Source organism: Salvelinus sp. IW2-2015, linkage group LG4q.1:29, assembly GCF_002910315.2.
Source record: "Salvelinus sp. IW2-2015 linkage group LG4q.1:29, ASM291031v2, whole genome shotgun sequence".
NCBI classification, from domain to species: Eukaryota; Metazoa; Chordata; class Actinopteri; order Salmoniformes; family Salmonidae; genus Salvelinus; species Salvelinus sp. IW2-2015.
Window position 1 is genome coordinate 23,347,361 of NC_036842.1, and position 14,708 is coordinate 23,362,068.

Consider the following 14,708-nt stretch of genomic DNA (forward strand, 5'->3'; position numbering starts at 1 on the left):
TCAATGGCTCTGCCCATGCTCTCACAGATGCCATAATGGGACAGATACAATGATGCGATGTCTATCTAAGTCTATGAGATGGACAGACCGAGACGACACAGTGTGGGACTGAGGAATGGACAGATGGATGGATGGGTAGACGGAGCTACAAACAGACTGATATAGATCAATTGAATGCTTGCCATGATAAATCATTTATCCTCTCTGTGCTCTCTCTCCTCTGTGCTCCGGCACTCTTCAAAACAAGTCTTATAGTTTCACTGAGTATTCCTCTTGTGTAATTAGCCGCAGCAGGCTAACCATGCTAATCATCTGGAAGTGATGGGGTGGTTTGGGTTGAGGTTGCGTAATGTAATGACTTTCCCATCATCCTTCACACACACACACACACACTGAGCTGGGAGATCAGACTGAGAAATATGTCTGCTTGACGGAGGAGGCTGGCTTAGTACTTTTAGTAGTTTATACTACTACTCTCCTCTCCTCCAGCTGGCTGCTGTGTGACAGCTGAGACAGCGTTCAATACACTCCCCTACGTATTTATTTGGACAGTGAAGCTAAAATTAGTTAATGTGTCTCTATACTCCAGCATTTTTGAGTTGAGATCAAATGTTTCAAATGAGGCGACTGTACAGAATGTCATTTTTTTTTAATGATCATAATTTTTTTGTTCTTGTGATTTTTACCTCCCTTTTCTCCCCAATTTTGTTATTACTATCTTGTCTCATCGCTGCAACTCCTCAACGGGCACGGGAGAGGTCGAAGGTCGAGTCATGCATCCTCCGAAACATGACCCGCCAAGCCGCTCTTCTTAACACCCGCTCACTTAACCCAGAAGCAAGCTGCACCAATGTGTCAGAGAAAACACTGTTCAACTGACAACCGAGGTCAGCCTGCAAGCGCCCGGGCTGCCACAATGAGTCGCTAGAGCGCGATGAGCCAAGTAGAGCCCCTCCGGCCAAACCCTCCCCTAACCCGGACGACGTTGGACCAATTGTGCGCCGCCCTATGGGACTCCCGGTCGCGGTCGTTGTGTAGTGACGCCGCAACACTGCGATGCAGTGCCTTAGACCGCTGCACCACTCGGGAGGCCTTTTATTTCGGGGTATTTTCATACATATCTGTTTTACTGTTTAGAAATGAAAGCACTTTATATATGCTGGAAAATGGAGTCATATTAAATGTTTTAGTTTCACTGTCCAAATAATTTCGTAGGGGCGTGTCTGTGTGTGTTTCTATCATATTGGATAGTGTGTGTAGCCTCCGCACTAGCGCTAGATCTGAACCGCTGTGCTCCATAGACTACATACAGACTACAAGTACGAGGTAGAGACACTTAGGGTTCTTCAAAAAAGTTGTGGTGGTGTAACTGCTTTCTCTCTCTCTCTCGGACTCTGGGCAAAAAAACGATGAAAAAAACACACCAAAGTATAACTTGTCTTCACGGGTAGCAGGGCGTTGGCCAAGTAATACCCACGCGGAACACGTTTAGTTTGCACCAGTGCACTACTGCACACACTGCGTAGCAGAGAGAACACTAGGCATTGGCCAGCTAGCCCAACTAACACACCCACGGCTCGGAGAGATGAGGAGGGGGGAAAATGACTCCTGTGTTCTTCCAGGGCGGTACATGCCGTAGCAAGGATCCTGCCCTCTCCTCTCTTTCTTTCTATCTTCCTCGCCTGCTCTCGCTCGCTCTCTCTCAGCGATCGCGGGTCATCTGCAGTTGAAAACTCACCCTGCCACCTGCGTTAATTTGTGTGTGTTATGAAATGTGAATTCACATGTAGAGCCGATGTGGCCCAGGACCAAGCCATGCACAGCTGGCCAGATCCTTCCACAGGATCAGACAGAGATGGCGGTCTCTACTCAATTTGCTGAACCATTGAGTGTGTGTGCAGTGTCTGTGTGTATGCGTTATTATTAGTTTAACCATGTGCTATCCACGTGCCCTTGTTGGGTAATAAGTGTGTGTGTGTGTGTGTGTGTGTTTGTGTGTGTGTGTGTGTGTGTGTGTGTGTGTGTGTGTGTGTGTGTGTGTGTGTGGTGTGTGTGTGTGTGTGTGTGTGTGTGTGTGTGTGTGTGTGTGTGTGTGTGTGTGTGTGTGTGTGTGTGCTGTGTGTGTGTGTGTGTGTGTGTCCTTGCTGTGTTAATAAGCGTGTGAGACTGCAGCAGTATACACATCTGGCTGGTGGTTGATTGATGCGCTGCACTGCTGCAGACATTACCCACTGCCCCACCCCCCACCCGCTCTCTACCTGCTGGCCCTCCCCCAGCCACCACACACACACAATATACACAGCTTCCTGTGCTCTCTCTCTCTTTCTCCACACACACAAACCACACAACCACACTGAAGGAGGTTTCTTCCACGTCGTTTGAGGGACACACTCTGGGGGGAAATCTCCCTTTATCTGACTGAGTGCTGGAGGAAGGCTGCTGGTGCTATGGCTGTGTCTGGTGTGACTGTGCTGACGGTGTGTTTCTCTAACACATGGGAAACAGGGGTGTGACAGAACAGGGAATGCATCCCAAATTGCCACCATTCCCTATATAGTGCATTACAATACACCTCTTATAGGGAGTAGGGTGACTTTTGGGACACTGCCAGGATTACTGACAGCATTCTGGGCTGTCAGACTGAGAGACACATACAGTGTACACTGGAGGGACATTTAGACCGGCTTTTATGATCAAATCAAATTTATTTATATAGCCCTTCGTACATCAGCTGATATCTCAAAAGTGCTGTACAGAAACCCAGCCTTAAACCCCAAACAGCAAGCAATGCAGGTGTAGAAGCACGGTGGCTAGGAAAAACTCCCTAGAAAGGCCAAAACCTAGGAAGAAACCTAGAGAGGAACCAGGCTATGAGGGGTGGCCAGTCCTCTTCTGGCTGTGCCGGGTGGAGATTATAACAGAACATGGCCAAGATGTTCAAATGTTCATAAATGACCAGCATGGTCAAATAAAAATAATCACAGTAGTTGTCGAGGGTGCAGCACCTCAGAGTAAATGTCAGTTGGCTTTTCATAGCCGATCATTGAGAGTATCTCTACCGTTCCTGCGGTCTCTAGAGAGTTTGAAACAGCAGGTCTGGGACAGGTAGCACGTCCGGTGAACAAGTCAGGGTCCATAGCCGCAGGCAGAACAGTTGGCCAGTGGACTGGGGACAGCAAGGAGTCATCATGTCAGGTCGTCCTGAGGCATGGTCCTAGGGCTCAGGTCCTCCGAGAGAGAGAAAGAAAGAGAGAAAGAGAGAATTAGAGAGAGCATACTTAAATTCACACAGGACACCGGATAAGACAGGACTCCAGATACTCCAGATATAACAAACTGACCCTAGCCCCGACACATAAACTAATGCAGCATAAATACTGGAGGCTGAGACAGGAGGGTCAGGAGACACTGTGGCCCCATCCGATGAATACCCCGGACAGGGCCAAACAGGGACAGGATATAACCCCACCCACTTTGCCAAGGCACAGCCCCCACACCACTAGAGGGATATCTTCAACCACCAACTTACCATCCTGAGACAAGGCCGAGTATAGCCCACAAAGATGATGTCACAGCTTAACGTAGGCCTCTACTAATGTGTGTGAGTTGAAGAGTTGCTGAAAAAGCTTTGGGGTTAAGAAACAAAGGCTGGTTAAAAAGCATTAGGTCTGACCCCAATTAGTCGACTGGTCGATTGTTTGGTCGTTAGGCTGTTGGTCGACTGAAATTGTTTTAGTCAAGTAACAAATATACAGCACCAGTCAAAAGTTTGGGACACACCTACACATTCTATTTTTTTTCTTTTTTTCTACATAGTAGAATAATAGTGAAGACATCAAAACTATGAAATAACACATATGGAATCATGTAGTAACCAAAAAAGCGTTAAACAAATCAAAATATATTTTATATTTGAGATTCTTCCATGTAGCCACCCTTTGCCTTGATGACAGCTTTGCACACTCTTGGCATTCTCTCAACCAGCTTCATGAGGTAGTCACCTGGAATGCATTTCAATTAATAGGTATGCCTTGTTAAAGTGGAATTTATTTTCTTCTTAATGTGTTTGAGCCAATCAGTTGTGTTGTGACAAGGTAGGGGTGGTATACAGAAGATAGCCCTATTTGGTAAAAGACCAAGTCCATATTATGGCAAAAACTGCTCAAATAAGCAAAGAGAAATGACAGTCCATCATTACTTTAAGACATGAAGGTCAGTCAATCCGGAACATTTCAAGAACTTTGAAAGTTTCTTCAAGTGCAGTCACACAAACCATCAAGCTCTATGATGAAACTGGCTCTCATGAGGACAGCCACAGAAATGGAAGACCTAGAGTTATCTCTGCTGCAGAGGATAAGTTCATTAGAATTAACTGATTGCAGCCCAGATAAATGCTTCACAGAGTTCAAGTAACAGACACATCTCAACATCAACTGTCAACAAAGGAGAATGCTTGAATCAGGCCTTCATGGTCGAATATCTTCAAAGAAACCACTACTAAAGGACACCAATAATAAGAAGAGACATTGTTGGAGTGGACACATTGTTTGCAGAGTGCACAGCCTATGCTACACTTGTGAGAAACAAGTTTTGGTTTATTTCCTTCCATTTACGAGTTTTGTCAATTTAATCGTTGTCTTTTGTTTGGAGTGCTCCTGTCAATGTTGAGAAAGGACCCGCATGCATAGAAGTAGTCCTATAGCCTACCTGGCCTGTGCAAATGTAGGCATATAAATGTGCCCACTTGGAGATCTGATAGTATTTCTGATTGGCTTAACGCACCACCACTAATGACCTGTGGAGCTTCTCAAAGTAATTTTTTCTTTACCTCGAACAGCAAGAAAACAAAGTCTGTTTTTAAATCCATTGAGAATTACAATAGTTCATCAATGTATCTGAAAACTCTTTCCAGCTCTCTCCCTTTCGATAACCACTCAGCGTGAAAGGGAAAAATGTCATGCTCTGACCCAGTGGAAACGTCATAAAATAGGCCTACTTGATTCCTTCTTATCAGGGCTTGACTTGGACTGAAGTAGGTAACAGTACTCATTTTGGGTGCTGGTAATGTTTGTATGTAGGTGCAGGAGCTCCACAATACTTTTGAGCTAATATTCTATAAGAGGAACAGGAGCTCAAGCAGTAGAACATTTGAGGTGCGGGTACTCCGCTCCGGTGAGCTTCTGCCACAAGTCAAGCACTGCTTCTTATCCCTTGCACTCACTGGTGAGGGAAAGTGAGGGCCCAGAATATTTTATACAATGTTGCAAGTTTGCTTGTGCAAGCTCTTTAGGTTTGTATCATTTTCATTTAGATTTGGATAGAATTTTGATTAACCACATGACAATGATTTTGAGATATGAAGACTTTATTATAAATTAAATTAAACTGTTTCACGAAAATGTGCATATGAAAACCATAACTGGCATGCAGATCGGTAGAAATTGTAAGATAAATTGCCATTTCACATGAGAAAGGCTGCCGACTCCTCGTGTAGCCTATTACCGCCTACTTCAGGAGAGTAATGGTAGAATCTACGAAAGCCAGCAGGAGTGGGAGCAGAATAGTTGGGTCAGGTTAAGGTTTTTATCTTCTGGTTATCTAGATGTCTGGCGCCCTCTTGAGGCATTTGTCTTATTTCATCAACCCATAAGCTTAAAGCATCAGACAAGCTCAATGCTTATAGTTGATATATATAAAAACACATAGGGTGTGTCTTTATATGGATAAATACACGTTTAAAAATGTCGATCAATCAATTGGTCAAAAGAACAGACGACTTTCGGTCGACCAAGATTTTTTTAGTCGGGACAGCCCTAAAACCCATAACCTGTTGAAGCTGCAACTGTAAGTATTAGTCCTGGTATATTCTGTAAGGTAACACGGGTGCGCACATAAACACACACATACTTAGCTCTGTACCTTCCCATGCTCTGCTTCACTGACCATAACTCTCCTATTACATTAGAACTGTGGAGTGTTACCTGATCAGACTGATCCTGAGGTGCTAGTTATACATTCTTCATCTTAGAGTAGATTCGCTGGGGGAGAGGTGGGACCTGGATGTGAATCACTTGAAAGGAGAGAACTAGATAATGATGAGATAAGGAGGGTGAGGGAGAAGCTGAGAGCTGTGGTAGCAGACTCATTGGAGGCAGCCATGTTTGTTTGCAATGAGTGGCAGCTCAGCCAGCAGCCTTGTATTAGCCCTGACTGGGAGTCTGGGTCTGCCTCATTAAAACCTATCCTGAATCAGTCAATTACAGGCTGAGCAGAGAAACAGAGAAAACACATTAATCCTCAAATCCCTGCCTTGTCTCTGCCAGCCCGTTGGAGAGTTTCCTCTTTAAATGCACTCTTTTAACCCAAATTGAATATATTAGTCTTCCCTGGAGGCTAGGGAGAAGAAAGCCTCCAAACTCTTCATTTATTTTTTCCCCTCTCTTTCTCTCTCTCTCTCTCTCTCTTTCTTTCTTTCTCTCTCTTTCTCTCTCTCTTTCTCTCTCTCTTTCTCTCTCTCTTTCTTTCTTTCTTTCTCTCTCTTTCTTTCTTTCTTTCTCTTTTTTATTTATTTTTCCTCTGTCTTTCTCTTTCTCTCCCTTTCTCTCTGGAGGAGTCGGTAGATTTAATGATGGCTCTTCTAGTAGGAGATATTTTCAGACTGAATGACTGACAGACAGACGGACAGACATTTCAGTTAATTTCCAAATGTCTTGTAGTAAAGCCTTTTCTTGGCTTTAGATGCCCTTTGAAGTTCTCCATAGATATTTCATTATATAACTTGGCATTGTACAGAATAGCATAGTACACTCACAGGAATTTATGTAATAATGTAAACATATATTTTGTATTGGTGGAGGGAGTGTAAATATGTGTTAGTGGGTCATTATTATTTATGTACTATTTCAGTATTAATGTGGGACTACTTCAAAATGTTTGTGCATTTCTGCCTTTATCCATGTGCATGTATGTCACTATGTAATAGCATAGTCACAGATGTGACTGTGAGTGAATGTGTGTGTATTGTTGTTCTGGGTGTGTAGTAAAAGGTGACCTTGCAGCAGAAGACACGGCCGCTGTGTCCGGTGGAAAGCTGATAAAGAGCCCCCCCCCCCCCCCCCCCACCCACTACGGCCTATCCTGGGAGCTTCCTGTGCTCTTGGTCCTGTTGCCAGGGAGACCCTCTGCAGGCAGAATCCCCAATACATACCTGGGAGGGCTCTCGCACTCACTCACTATGGCCCCATTCATATCATTTTACAATGACAATGAGGCTTGAAACAGCAGGTGTTTGGCTGGGAGAAGTGCTGAGCAATTAACAAAAATGTCATATTTTTGGGTGTTTTTAAACAACTAATTGACTGACGTCGGTTCAATTACTTGAATCCATTTAGTTTTTTTTTTTTTGTGAGCCCAGTGCGTTGTTTCTCTAGAGAGAAATAAAATCATTCACGAGACAAAATAAAGTCAAGAACTATGTGGGACGCTGGGCTGAAGGGAGTTGTAGTTTTCATTAAGCAAATATTCAACCTAGTTCAGCACAGAAACGTGGCAATTAACAACAATGACCATAATCAATTGTGCCTTGATTATGCCTGTTCTTTCCAGCTCCGACAGAGGTGGATACATTTTTACGCCTTCTACGTTAGGTTAGATACACACAGACCGCATCGACCACATGAGAGAGGAATGATGAGAGAGGGATAGAAACAGTTCTTGAAAGTATTCCTTATCTACTTTGAAGAACTACTCAAATGATTTAGTCAGACAGCTCTGCAGTATACTTAGGCATGTTAGCTTAGCTAAATAGCATGACTAAAGACAGTACAGTATGAGGAGCACAGAGATAACATCAGTTGTCTGGCTGGCTGTCTGGCTGGCTGGCTGTCTGGCTGGCTGTCTGGCTGGCTGTCTGTCTGTCTGTCTGGCTGGCTGTCTGGCTGCTACTGCCTGAACAGAGATGAGATGATGACTTTGAGGAATTAAAAATAATAAAGTCATCAAATAAAAACTAAGTAATAAAAACAACAGAAATATTGTATTATTTCATAGTAATTTCGAATTTTTCTATTGATATCTACCCAATGTGGAGCTGACAGAGACATTTTCAATGTTTTGGCTTTTGAATTTCCATTAAAAAGCTCTCATAATTTCATAATGATTTAATGTTTAAAAAATTTACCAAAAATCGAAAACCGTTATCATTTAAAAAATTGTTTTACCGAAACCGAACCAACCTCAAAGTACTAATCGCTCAGCACTAGCTGGTAGCCATTTGCAGTCCCATATCTGAAGACGATTTCTCTGTAGAGGGGAAGCAGGGTAGGAAAACAAACTGCCACCTTGTCTGCATCCCAGGAGAGTGTCAGCAGCAGCCAAGCTCATAACCTTCAAGAGCCAGTCAAAGGAAAGAGATCATTGAAATGCCTGTCTGTACACACACACTTTTTAATCCTCCTAATTATTCAACGGCCTCATTTTTCAGGGGTGTATTTGGGCGTGTGTAATGTGTCAGGGCTGGAGTCAATTCGAATTGAAGGCAGTCAATTCAGGAAGTGATTTAATTTTTTAAATAAATTGCTTTGACTTGAAAAGTCATTGTAAATAGTAGGGCTGTGACGATACCAGTATCGCAAAACATTTTCCATGACAAAAATGTAAACAGAAGTTTACATACACTTAAAAGTCAGAAGTTTACATACACTTACGGTTGGAGTCATGAAAACTCGTTTTTCAACCACTCCACAAATGTTTTGTTAACAAACTATAGTTTTGGCAAGTCGGTTAGGACATCTACTTTGTGCATGACACAAGTAATTTTTCCAACAAATGTTTACAGACAGATTATTTCACTTATAACTCACTGTATCACAATTCCAGTGGGTCAGAAGTTTACATACACTAAGTTGACTGTGCCTTTAAACAGCTTGGAAAATTCCAGAAAATGATGTCATGGCTTTAGAAGCTTGTGATAGGCTAATTGACATCATTTGAGTCAATTGGAGGTGTACCTGTGGGTGTATTTCAATGCCTACCTTTCCAAATGCCTGATGGTACCACGTTCATCTGTACAAACAATAGTACGCAAGTATAAACACCATGGGACCATGCAGCCGTCATACTGCTGAGGAAGGAGACACGTTCTGCCTCCTAGAGATGAACGTACTTTGGTGCGAAAAGTGCAAATCAATCCCAGAACAACCGCAAAGGACGTTGTGAAGATGCTGGAGGAAACAGTTTTTAATATATATATATTTTTGGTATTTCACCTTTATTTAACCAGGTAAGCTAGTTGAGAACAAGTTCTCATTTACAACTGCGACCTGGCCAAGATAAAGCAAAGCAGTGCGACACAAACAACAACACAGAGTTACACATGGAATAAACAAGCGTACAGTCAATAACACAATAGAAAAAAGGAAAGTCTATATACAGTGTGTGCAAATGGCGCGAGGAGGTAGGCAATAAATAGGCCATAGTAGCGAAGTAATTACAATTTAGCCGATTAAAACTGGAGTGACAAATTATGTGCAAGTAGAGATACTGGTGTGCAAAAGAGCAGAAAAGTAAATAAAAACAATATGGGGATGAGGTAGGTAGATTGGGTGGGCTATTTAGAGATGGACTATGTACAGATGCAGCGATCGGTTAGCTGCTCAGATAGCTGATGTTTAAAGTTAGTGAGGGAAATATAAGACTCCAGCTTCAGCGATTTTTGCAATTCGTTCCAGTCACTGGCAGCAGAGAACTGGATGGAAAGGCAGCCAAAGGAGGTGTTGGCTTTGGGGACGACCAGTGAGATATACCTGCTGGAGCGTGTGCTATGGGTGGGTGTTGTTATCGTGACCAGTGAACTGAGATAAGGCGGAGCTTTACCTAGCATAGACTTATAGATGACCTGGAGCCAGTGGGTCTGGCGACTAGAGCATACAGGTCGCAGTGGTGGGTGGTATAAGGGGCTTTGGTAACAAAACAGATGGCACTGTGATAGACTGCATCCAGTTTGCTGAGTAGAGTATTGGAAGCTATTTTGTAGATGACATCGCCGAAGTCGAGGATCGGTAGAATAGTCAGTTTTACTACGGTAAGTTTGGCTCCATGAGTGAAGGAGGCTTTGTTGCGAAATAGAAAGCCGATTCTAGATTTGATTTTGGGTACAGAGGTATCTATATCCACAGTAAAACGAGTCATATATCGACATAACCTGAAAGGCCGCTCAGCAAGGAAGAAGCCACTGCTCCAAAGCCGCAATAAAAAAGCCAGTCTACGATTTGCAACTGCACATGGGGACAAAGATCGTACTTTTTGGAGAAATGTCCTCTTGTCTGATGAAACAAAAATATAACCGTGGCAGCATCATGTTGTGGGGGTGCTTTGCTGCAGGAGGGATTGGTGCACTTCACAAAATAGATGGCATCATGAGGGAGGGAAATTATGTGGATATATTGAAGCAACATCTCAAGACATCAGTCAGGAAGTTAAAGCTTGGTCGCAAATGGGGTCTTCCAAATGGACAATGACCCCAAGCATACGTCCAAAGTTGGCTTAAGGCTTAAGGACAACAAAGTCAAGGTATTGGAGTGGCCATCACAAAGCCCTCACCTCAATCCCATAGAAAATGTGTGGGCAGAACTGAAAAAGTGTGTGCGAGCAAGGAGGCCTACAAACCTGATAGTTACACCAGCTCTCTGTCAGGAGGAATGGGCCAAAATTCACCCAACTTATTGTGGGAAGCTTGTGGAAGGCTACCTAAAACGTTTGACCCAAGTTAAACAATTTAAAGGCAATGCTACCAAATGCTAATTGAGTGCATGTAAACTTCTGACCTACTTGGAATGTGATGAAAGAAATAAAAGCTGAAATAAATCATTCTCTCTTCTATTATTCTGACATTTCACATTCTTAAAATAAAGTGGTGATTCTAACTGACCTAAAACAGGGAACTTTTACTACGATTAAATGTCAGGAATTGTGGAAAAACTGAGTTTAAATGTATTTGGCTAAGGTGTATGTAAACTTCCGACTTCAACTGTACATGTGACTTTGGATGACAACATAATGATGTTTGTTTCCAACATTAGGGCTGTTTTCCTAAAGAAGTTAAATCCGCTTTCTGTTTTGTTTCCTTGCCACGATACTAACAAGTATCTAAATACTTCTATCGTCCCGGCCCTAGAAAATGTATTCCGTTTTTTCACATTTTCAATTTGAACTGACCCCAGCCCTGGTATGTCTTAGTATGGATAGTGAAATTCAGTGTGTGTGTGTGTGTGTGAGCCCAGTGTGTGTGTGTGAAGCGGGTAGACTAGATGAGATGATGCAGGCAGTGTGTGTGTGGTGTGTGTCTGAGGGCTCTGATGATTGCATGCGTTTGACCAGGGAGGCTGGAGCCGTTAGGGCTGTTTGAGTGCTGACTCAGGTAATTGATGCTGGTCAGCTTCAGGTCCCATAGGTCTCTGGTCAAAAGTAGTGCACTAAATATGGAATACTAGGGTGCCATTTGGGATTTAACCTATGACACTGCTATGGTGTGGGTAATGGTGTAAGCTATACATTACAGTACTAAAATACTGCAATCATTACACCTGTGTTATAACATCTGGATTTGTCCTGCAATACACTGCTCTCTGGCTCCTACACACAGCTTACAGCCATTCCAAACAGGAGGAACAAAACCCACTTGCTGTTGTCTGTGGTAACCCAGGCAACAGACCCCAGGAGACAGTGGCTAACAAATCTGTAAGATCCATTTTAAAAGGCCCAAGCATATGTCACACTGGTAGAACAGAGAAAGGGAGTGATTGCTCTGAGCAGCTGATACTGGGGACTGTGTTTGCCAGGAGTTAAGGCAGATTTGGCCCTGTGCTTTGTGGCTAGTCTCTGTTTGCTGATGATAAGACCATTCACTGCTGCTATTGCCTCCCTGCCAGGGCTAGGTGCTGGGGCTAGTGACTAGCCTTCACGGCCAGCTCGCTCATTAGGCAGGATTAGGCAGCCACCAATGGTGGCAGATTGACGAGGGCAGCATTTCCTGAGATAAACTGATCAAGACGCACCTCCAACAACAACACATAAAACCTCACATAATTTCTCTTAACCAGTGGCATATATGACCGACCGGCTCGATTTGGCCTTATGTAGCAAAATTTGAAGTGGTGTTTTTTACATTGGATAAAAGTGTATACTCAGAGCTAGAAAATGTTATATTGTACACTACAGTTGAGGAACAATGGGAAAGTAATTCTGCTTTGAAAGTTGATAAACTTGTAACCCCACTTTTGAGAAAATGTCCCTTGAATATTTTGGTACACCTACTGGAGAGTTCTTCTTTGTCTACATCCACTCAGTGTTGTTCACTTAAGCCTTAGCCCCACCCATCTCTTTAAGGATTCACGACATCAGCAGCCTGGTGGTCCGAAATAGCATAACTGGGTTATTTTAACACCAATAAACCCATCCGTTTAAAAATGTATTTAGGATATGTCCATTTAGCAAACCAGGCAACTAAAAGCAACTTTCCAAACAGTGTTTTGGTTCATTTTTAGCTTGTTAACTAGCTAGCTAACGGTAAGACAACGTCTTAACTCTAGCTATTTTTTTTTCATTATTACAGGAAAATCAACAATGGCAAGCTAATTACAGAAAAGCTTACTGTTGTGAGTGTGACGAAATAAAAGCAGGACATTCTCCTGGAGAGTTTTAGAACTTGGACACTGTCTCGTTGGCCTAACGTTATATCCTAATTTGACTTTGGTGCAGGTCATGTTGTTCTTCACATTACGGTCTCTGGTAAACACACACTATATCAAATAAAATCGAAGTTTATTTGTCACATGCACAGGATACAGCAGGTGTAAACGGTATAGTGAAATGGTTACTTTCATAGTGGAGTCTAGCTAACATTAGCTAGCTAATCAATGAATCTACAGTCTCTGCATGAATCTACAGGTAGCTAGCTAACCAACTAGGTTTAATGTTAGGCTATAACTAGCAATGCAAATGGCTCTGAGATATGAATAATATTATTACACAGATCTCACACGTAACGTTAGCTAGCGAGCCAGCTAAAATTTATGACAATGTCATAAGACGGACACTTTTTACATCATGCATGTTTCTCCGATCAAATAGCTTAACCTAAATGGCGCCCAATCAAATAAAAGACCCTGTCATGTTAGAAAACAACATATTCTAAAAACAGGATAGGTCAAAGTAAAATGGACAATATGGAATGGACAATCACAACTGTTGTCCAGGAGTTTCACCCCATTGTCATGATCAGTGGTTTCAAGTTTGTATCTGTCAATTTTGGGGTAAGCTACACCCCAGTAAGCACGAGCCGACGTCTTTTGGACGTCTTTTTTTGCTGTTTTACAAACAGTAGCCTTACCACATAGATGGGCATTCATAAAATTCAATTTCAGGCAACACTGTAGGCTACACCTCAGTAAGCACGGACCGACGCCGATACCTTTTGGACGTCTTTTTTTGGTGCAATCTGAAATTTGAACCAATCATGGACGTCTATGTTTGGTTCAGATTTGGTGCAGTCCAGACCAGCCTTGATTTCAACATCCACAGACATAGATTTTTGGTCCATTTTTGGACCAGCCTTGATTTGGCTACAACATAGACGTCTATAAATTACATATTTTCAACTTTCATTCAGAACCAAAAATGTGCCTGATTTCAACATCAGGAAAATACATATCTTCAACATCTGGAAAATACACATTTTCAACATCTGGGAAATAAGTATTTTTTTACTTTCATTCAGAACTGAAAAGGAACCTGATTTCAACTTCCGGGAAAATATATATTTTAAAACTACGGAAAATACATATTTTCACCTTTCATTCAGAACCTAAATTGAACCTAACTTCAAAGTTTGGAAAATACATATTTTACACCTTTTCAACATCCTTTTGCTTACTGGGACTATTCTAGTTTTGCCGGGGGCGTAATTTTTGGTCTCGCCTAGGACGGCATAACGGCAAGAACGGCCTTTAGTTTAACTGCCCGTGGCGTGGCGTGGTCTGGTTGGTTGGCTGTTGGCAGGGGCCTGACTCTGTCTCCTAGAGATCACAGTAGCAGCAGCGTGGCTGAGCTCTGCCAGCCTCAGAGGAGCCCAGCCCTGTAATGGGATTAATGTGGCGTGCTCTGGGAGACGAGGAGACCGCACTCTTTGCCGCTTGCCCTTCCAGCCGCTCGTACTCCCAGCCGCTCCACCGCCCACAGACCAGGCCGCTAATGATGATGATGACGAGGGCCAGTTTCCAGGTAGCAGGGATGTTGAGATGGCGACATGCCGGCTCCTCTCCCCCTCTGTTACCTCTTCCACTTCATCTCTCTAGGACCCTGCCCTGCTCTGGATCATGACTGTTTTGCTCTATAGTGGTATGAGGCCTATTACCAACCTCAGTCAGCAGATAAGACACGCACACACACACTCTGCATGCTGCATGCTATCCAATAGCAATGGTCACCATTGTTCCTGTACCCAAGAAGGCAAAGGTAACTGAACTAAATGACTATCGCCTCGTGGCACTCACTTCTGTCATAATGAAGTGCTTTAGAGAGACTAGTCAAGGATCGTATCACCTCCACCTTACCTGTCACCCTAGACCCACTGCAATTTGCATACCGCCCAAATAGGTCCACAGACGATGCAATCGCCATCACACTGCACAGTGCCCTATACCATCTGGACA

General features: G+C 43.1%; 1 protein-coding gene across 1 annotated transcript in view; it reads left to right on the forward strand.

Moving 5' to 3' along the window:
• The window catches only part of LOC139024573 (breakpoint cluster region protein-like), a 54,403-nt gene extending 40,052 nt beyond the window's left edge, over positions 1-14,351 (forward strand). The window contains exon 2 of the mRNA XM_070439458.1: positions 14,077-14,351. Within this exon, the coding sequence (XP_070295559.1) occupies positions 14,077-14,351 (275 nt within the window). The remainder of the gene's footprint in view (positions 1-14,076) is intronic.
• Positions 14,352-14,708: the final 357 nt, after the last annotated feature.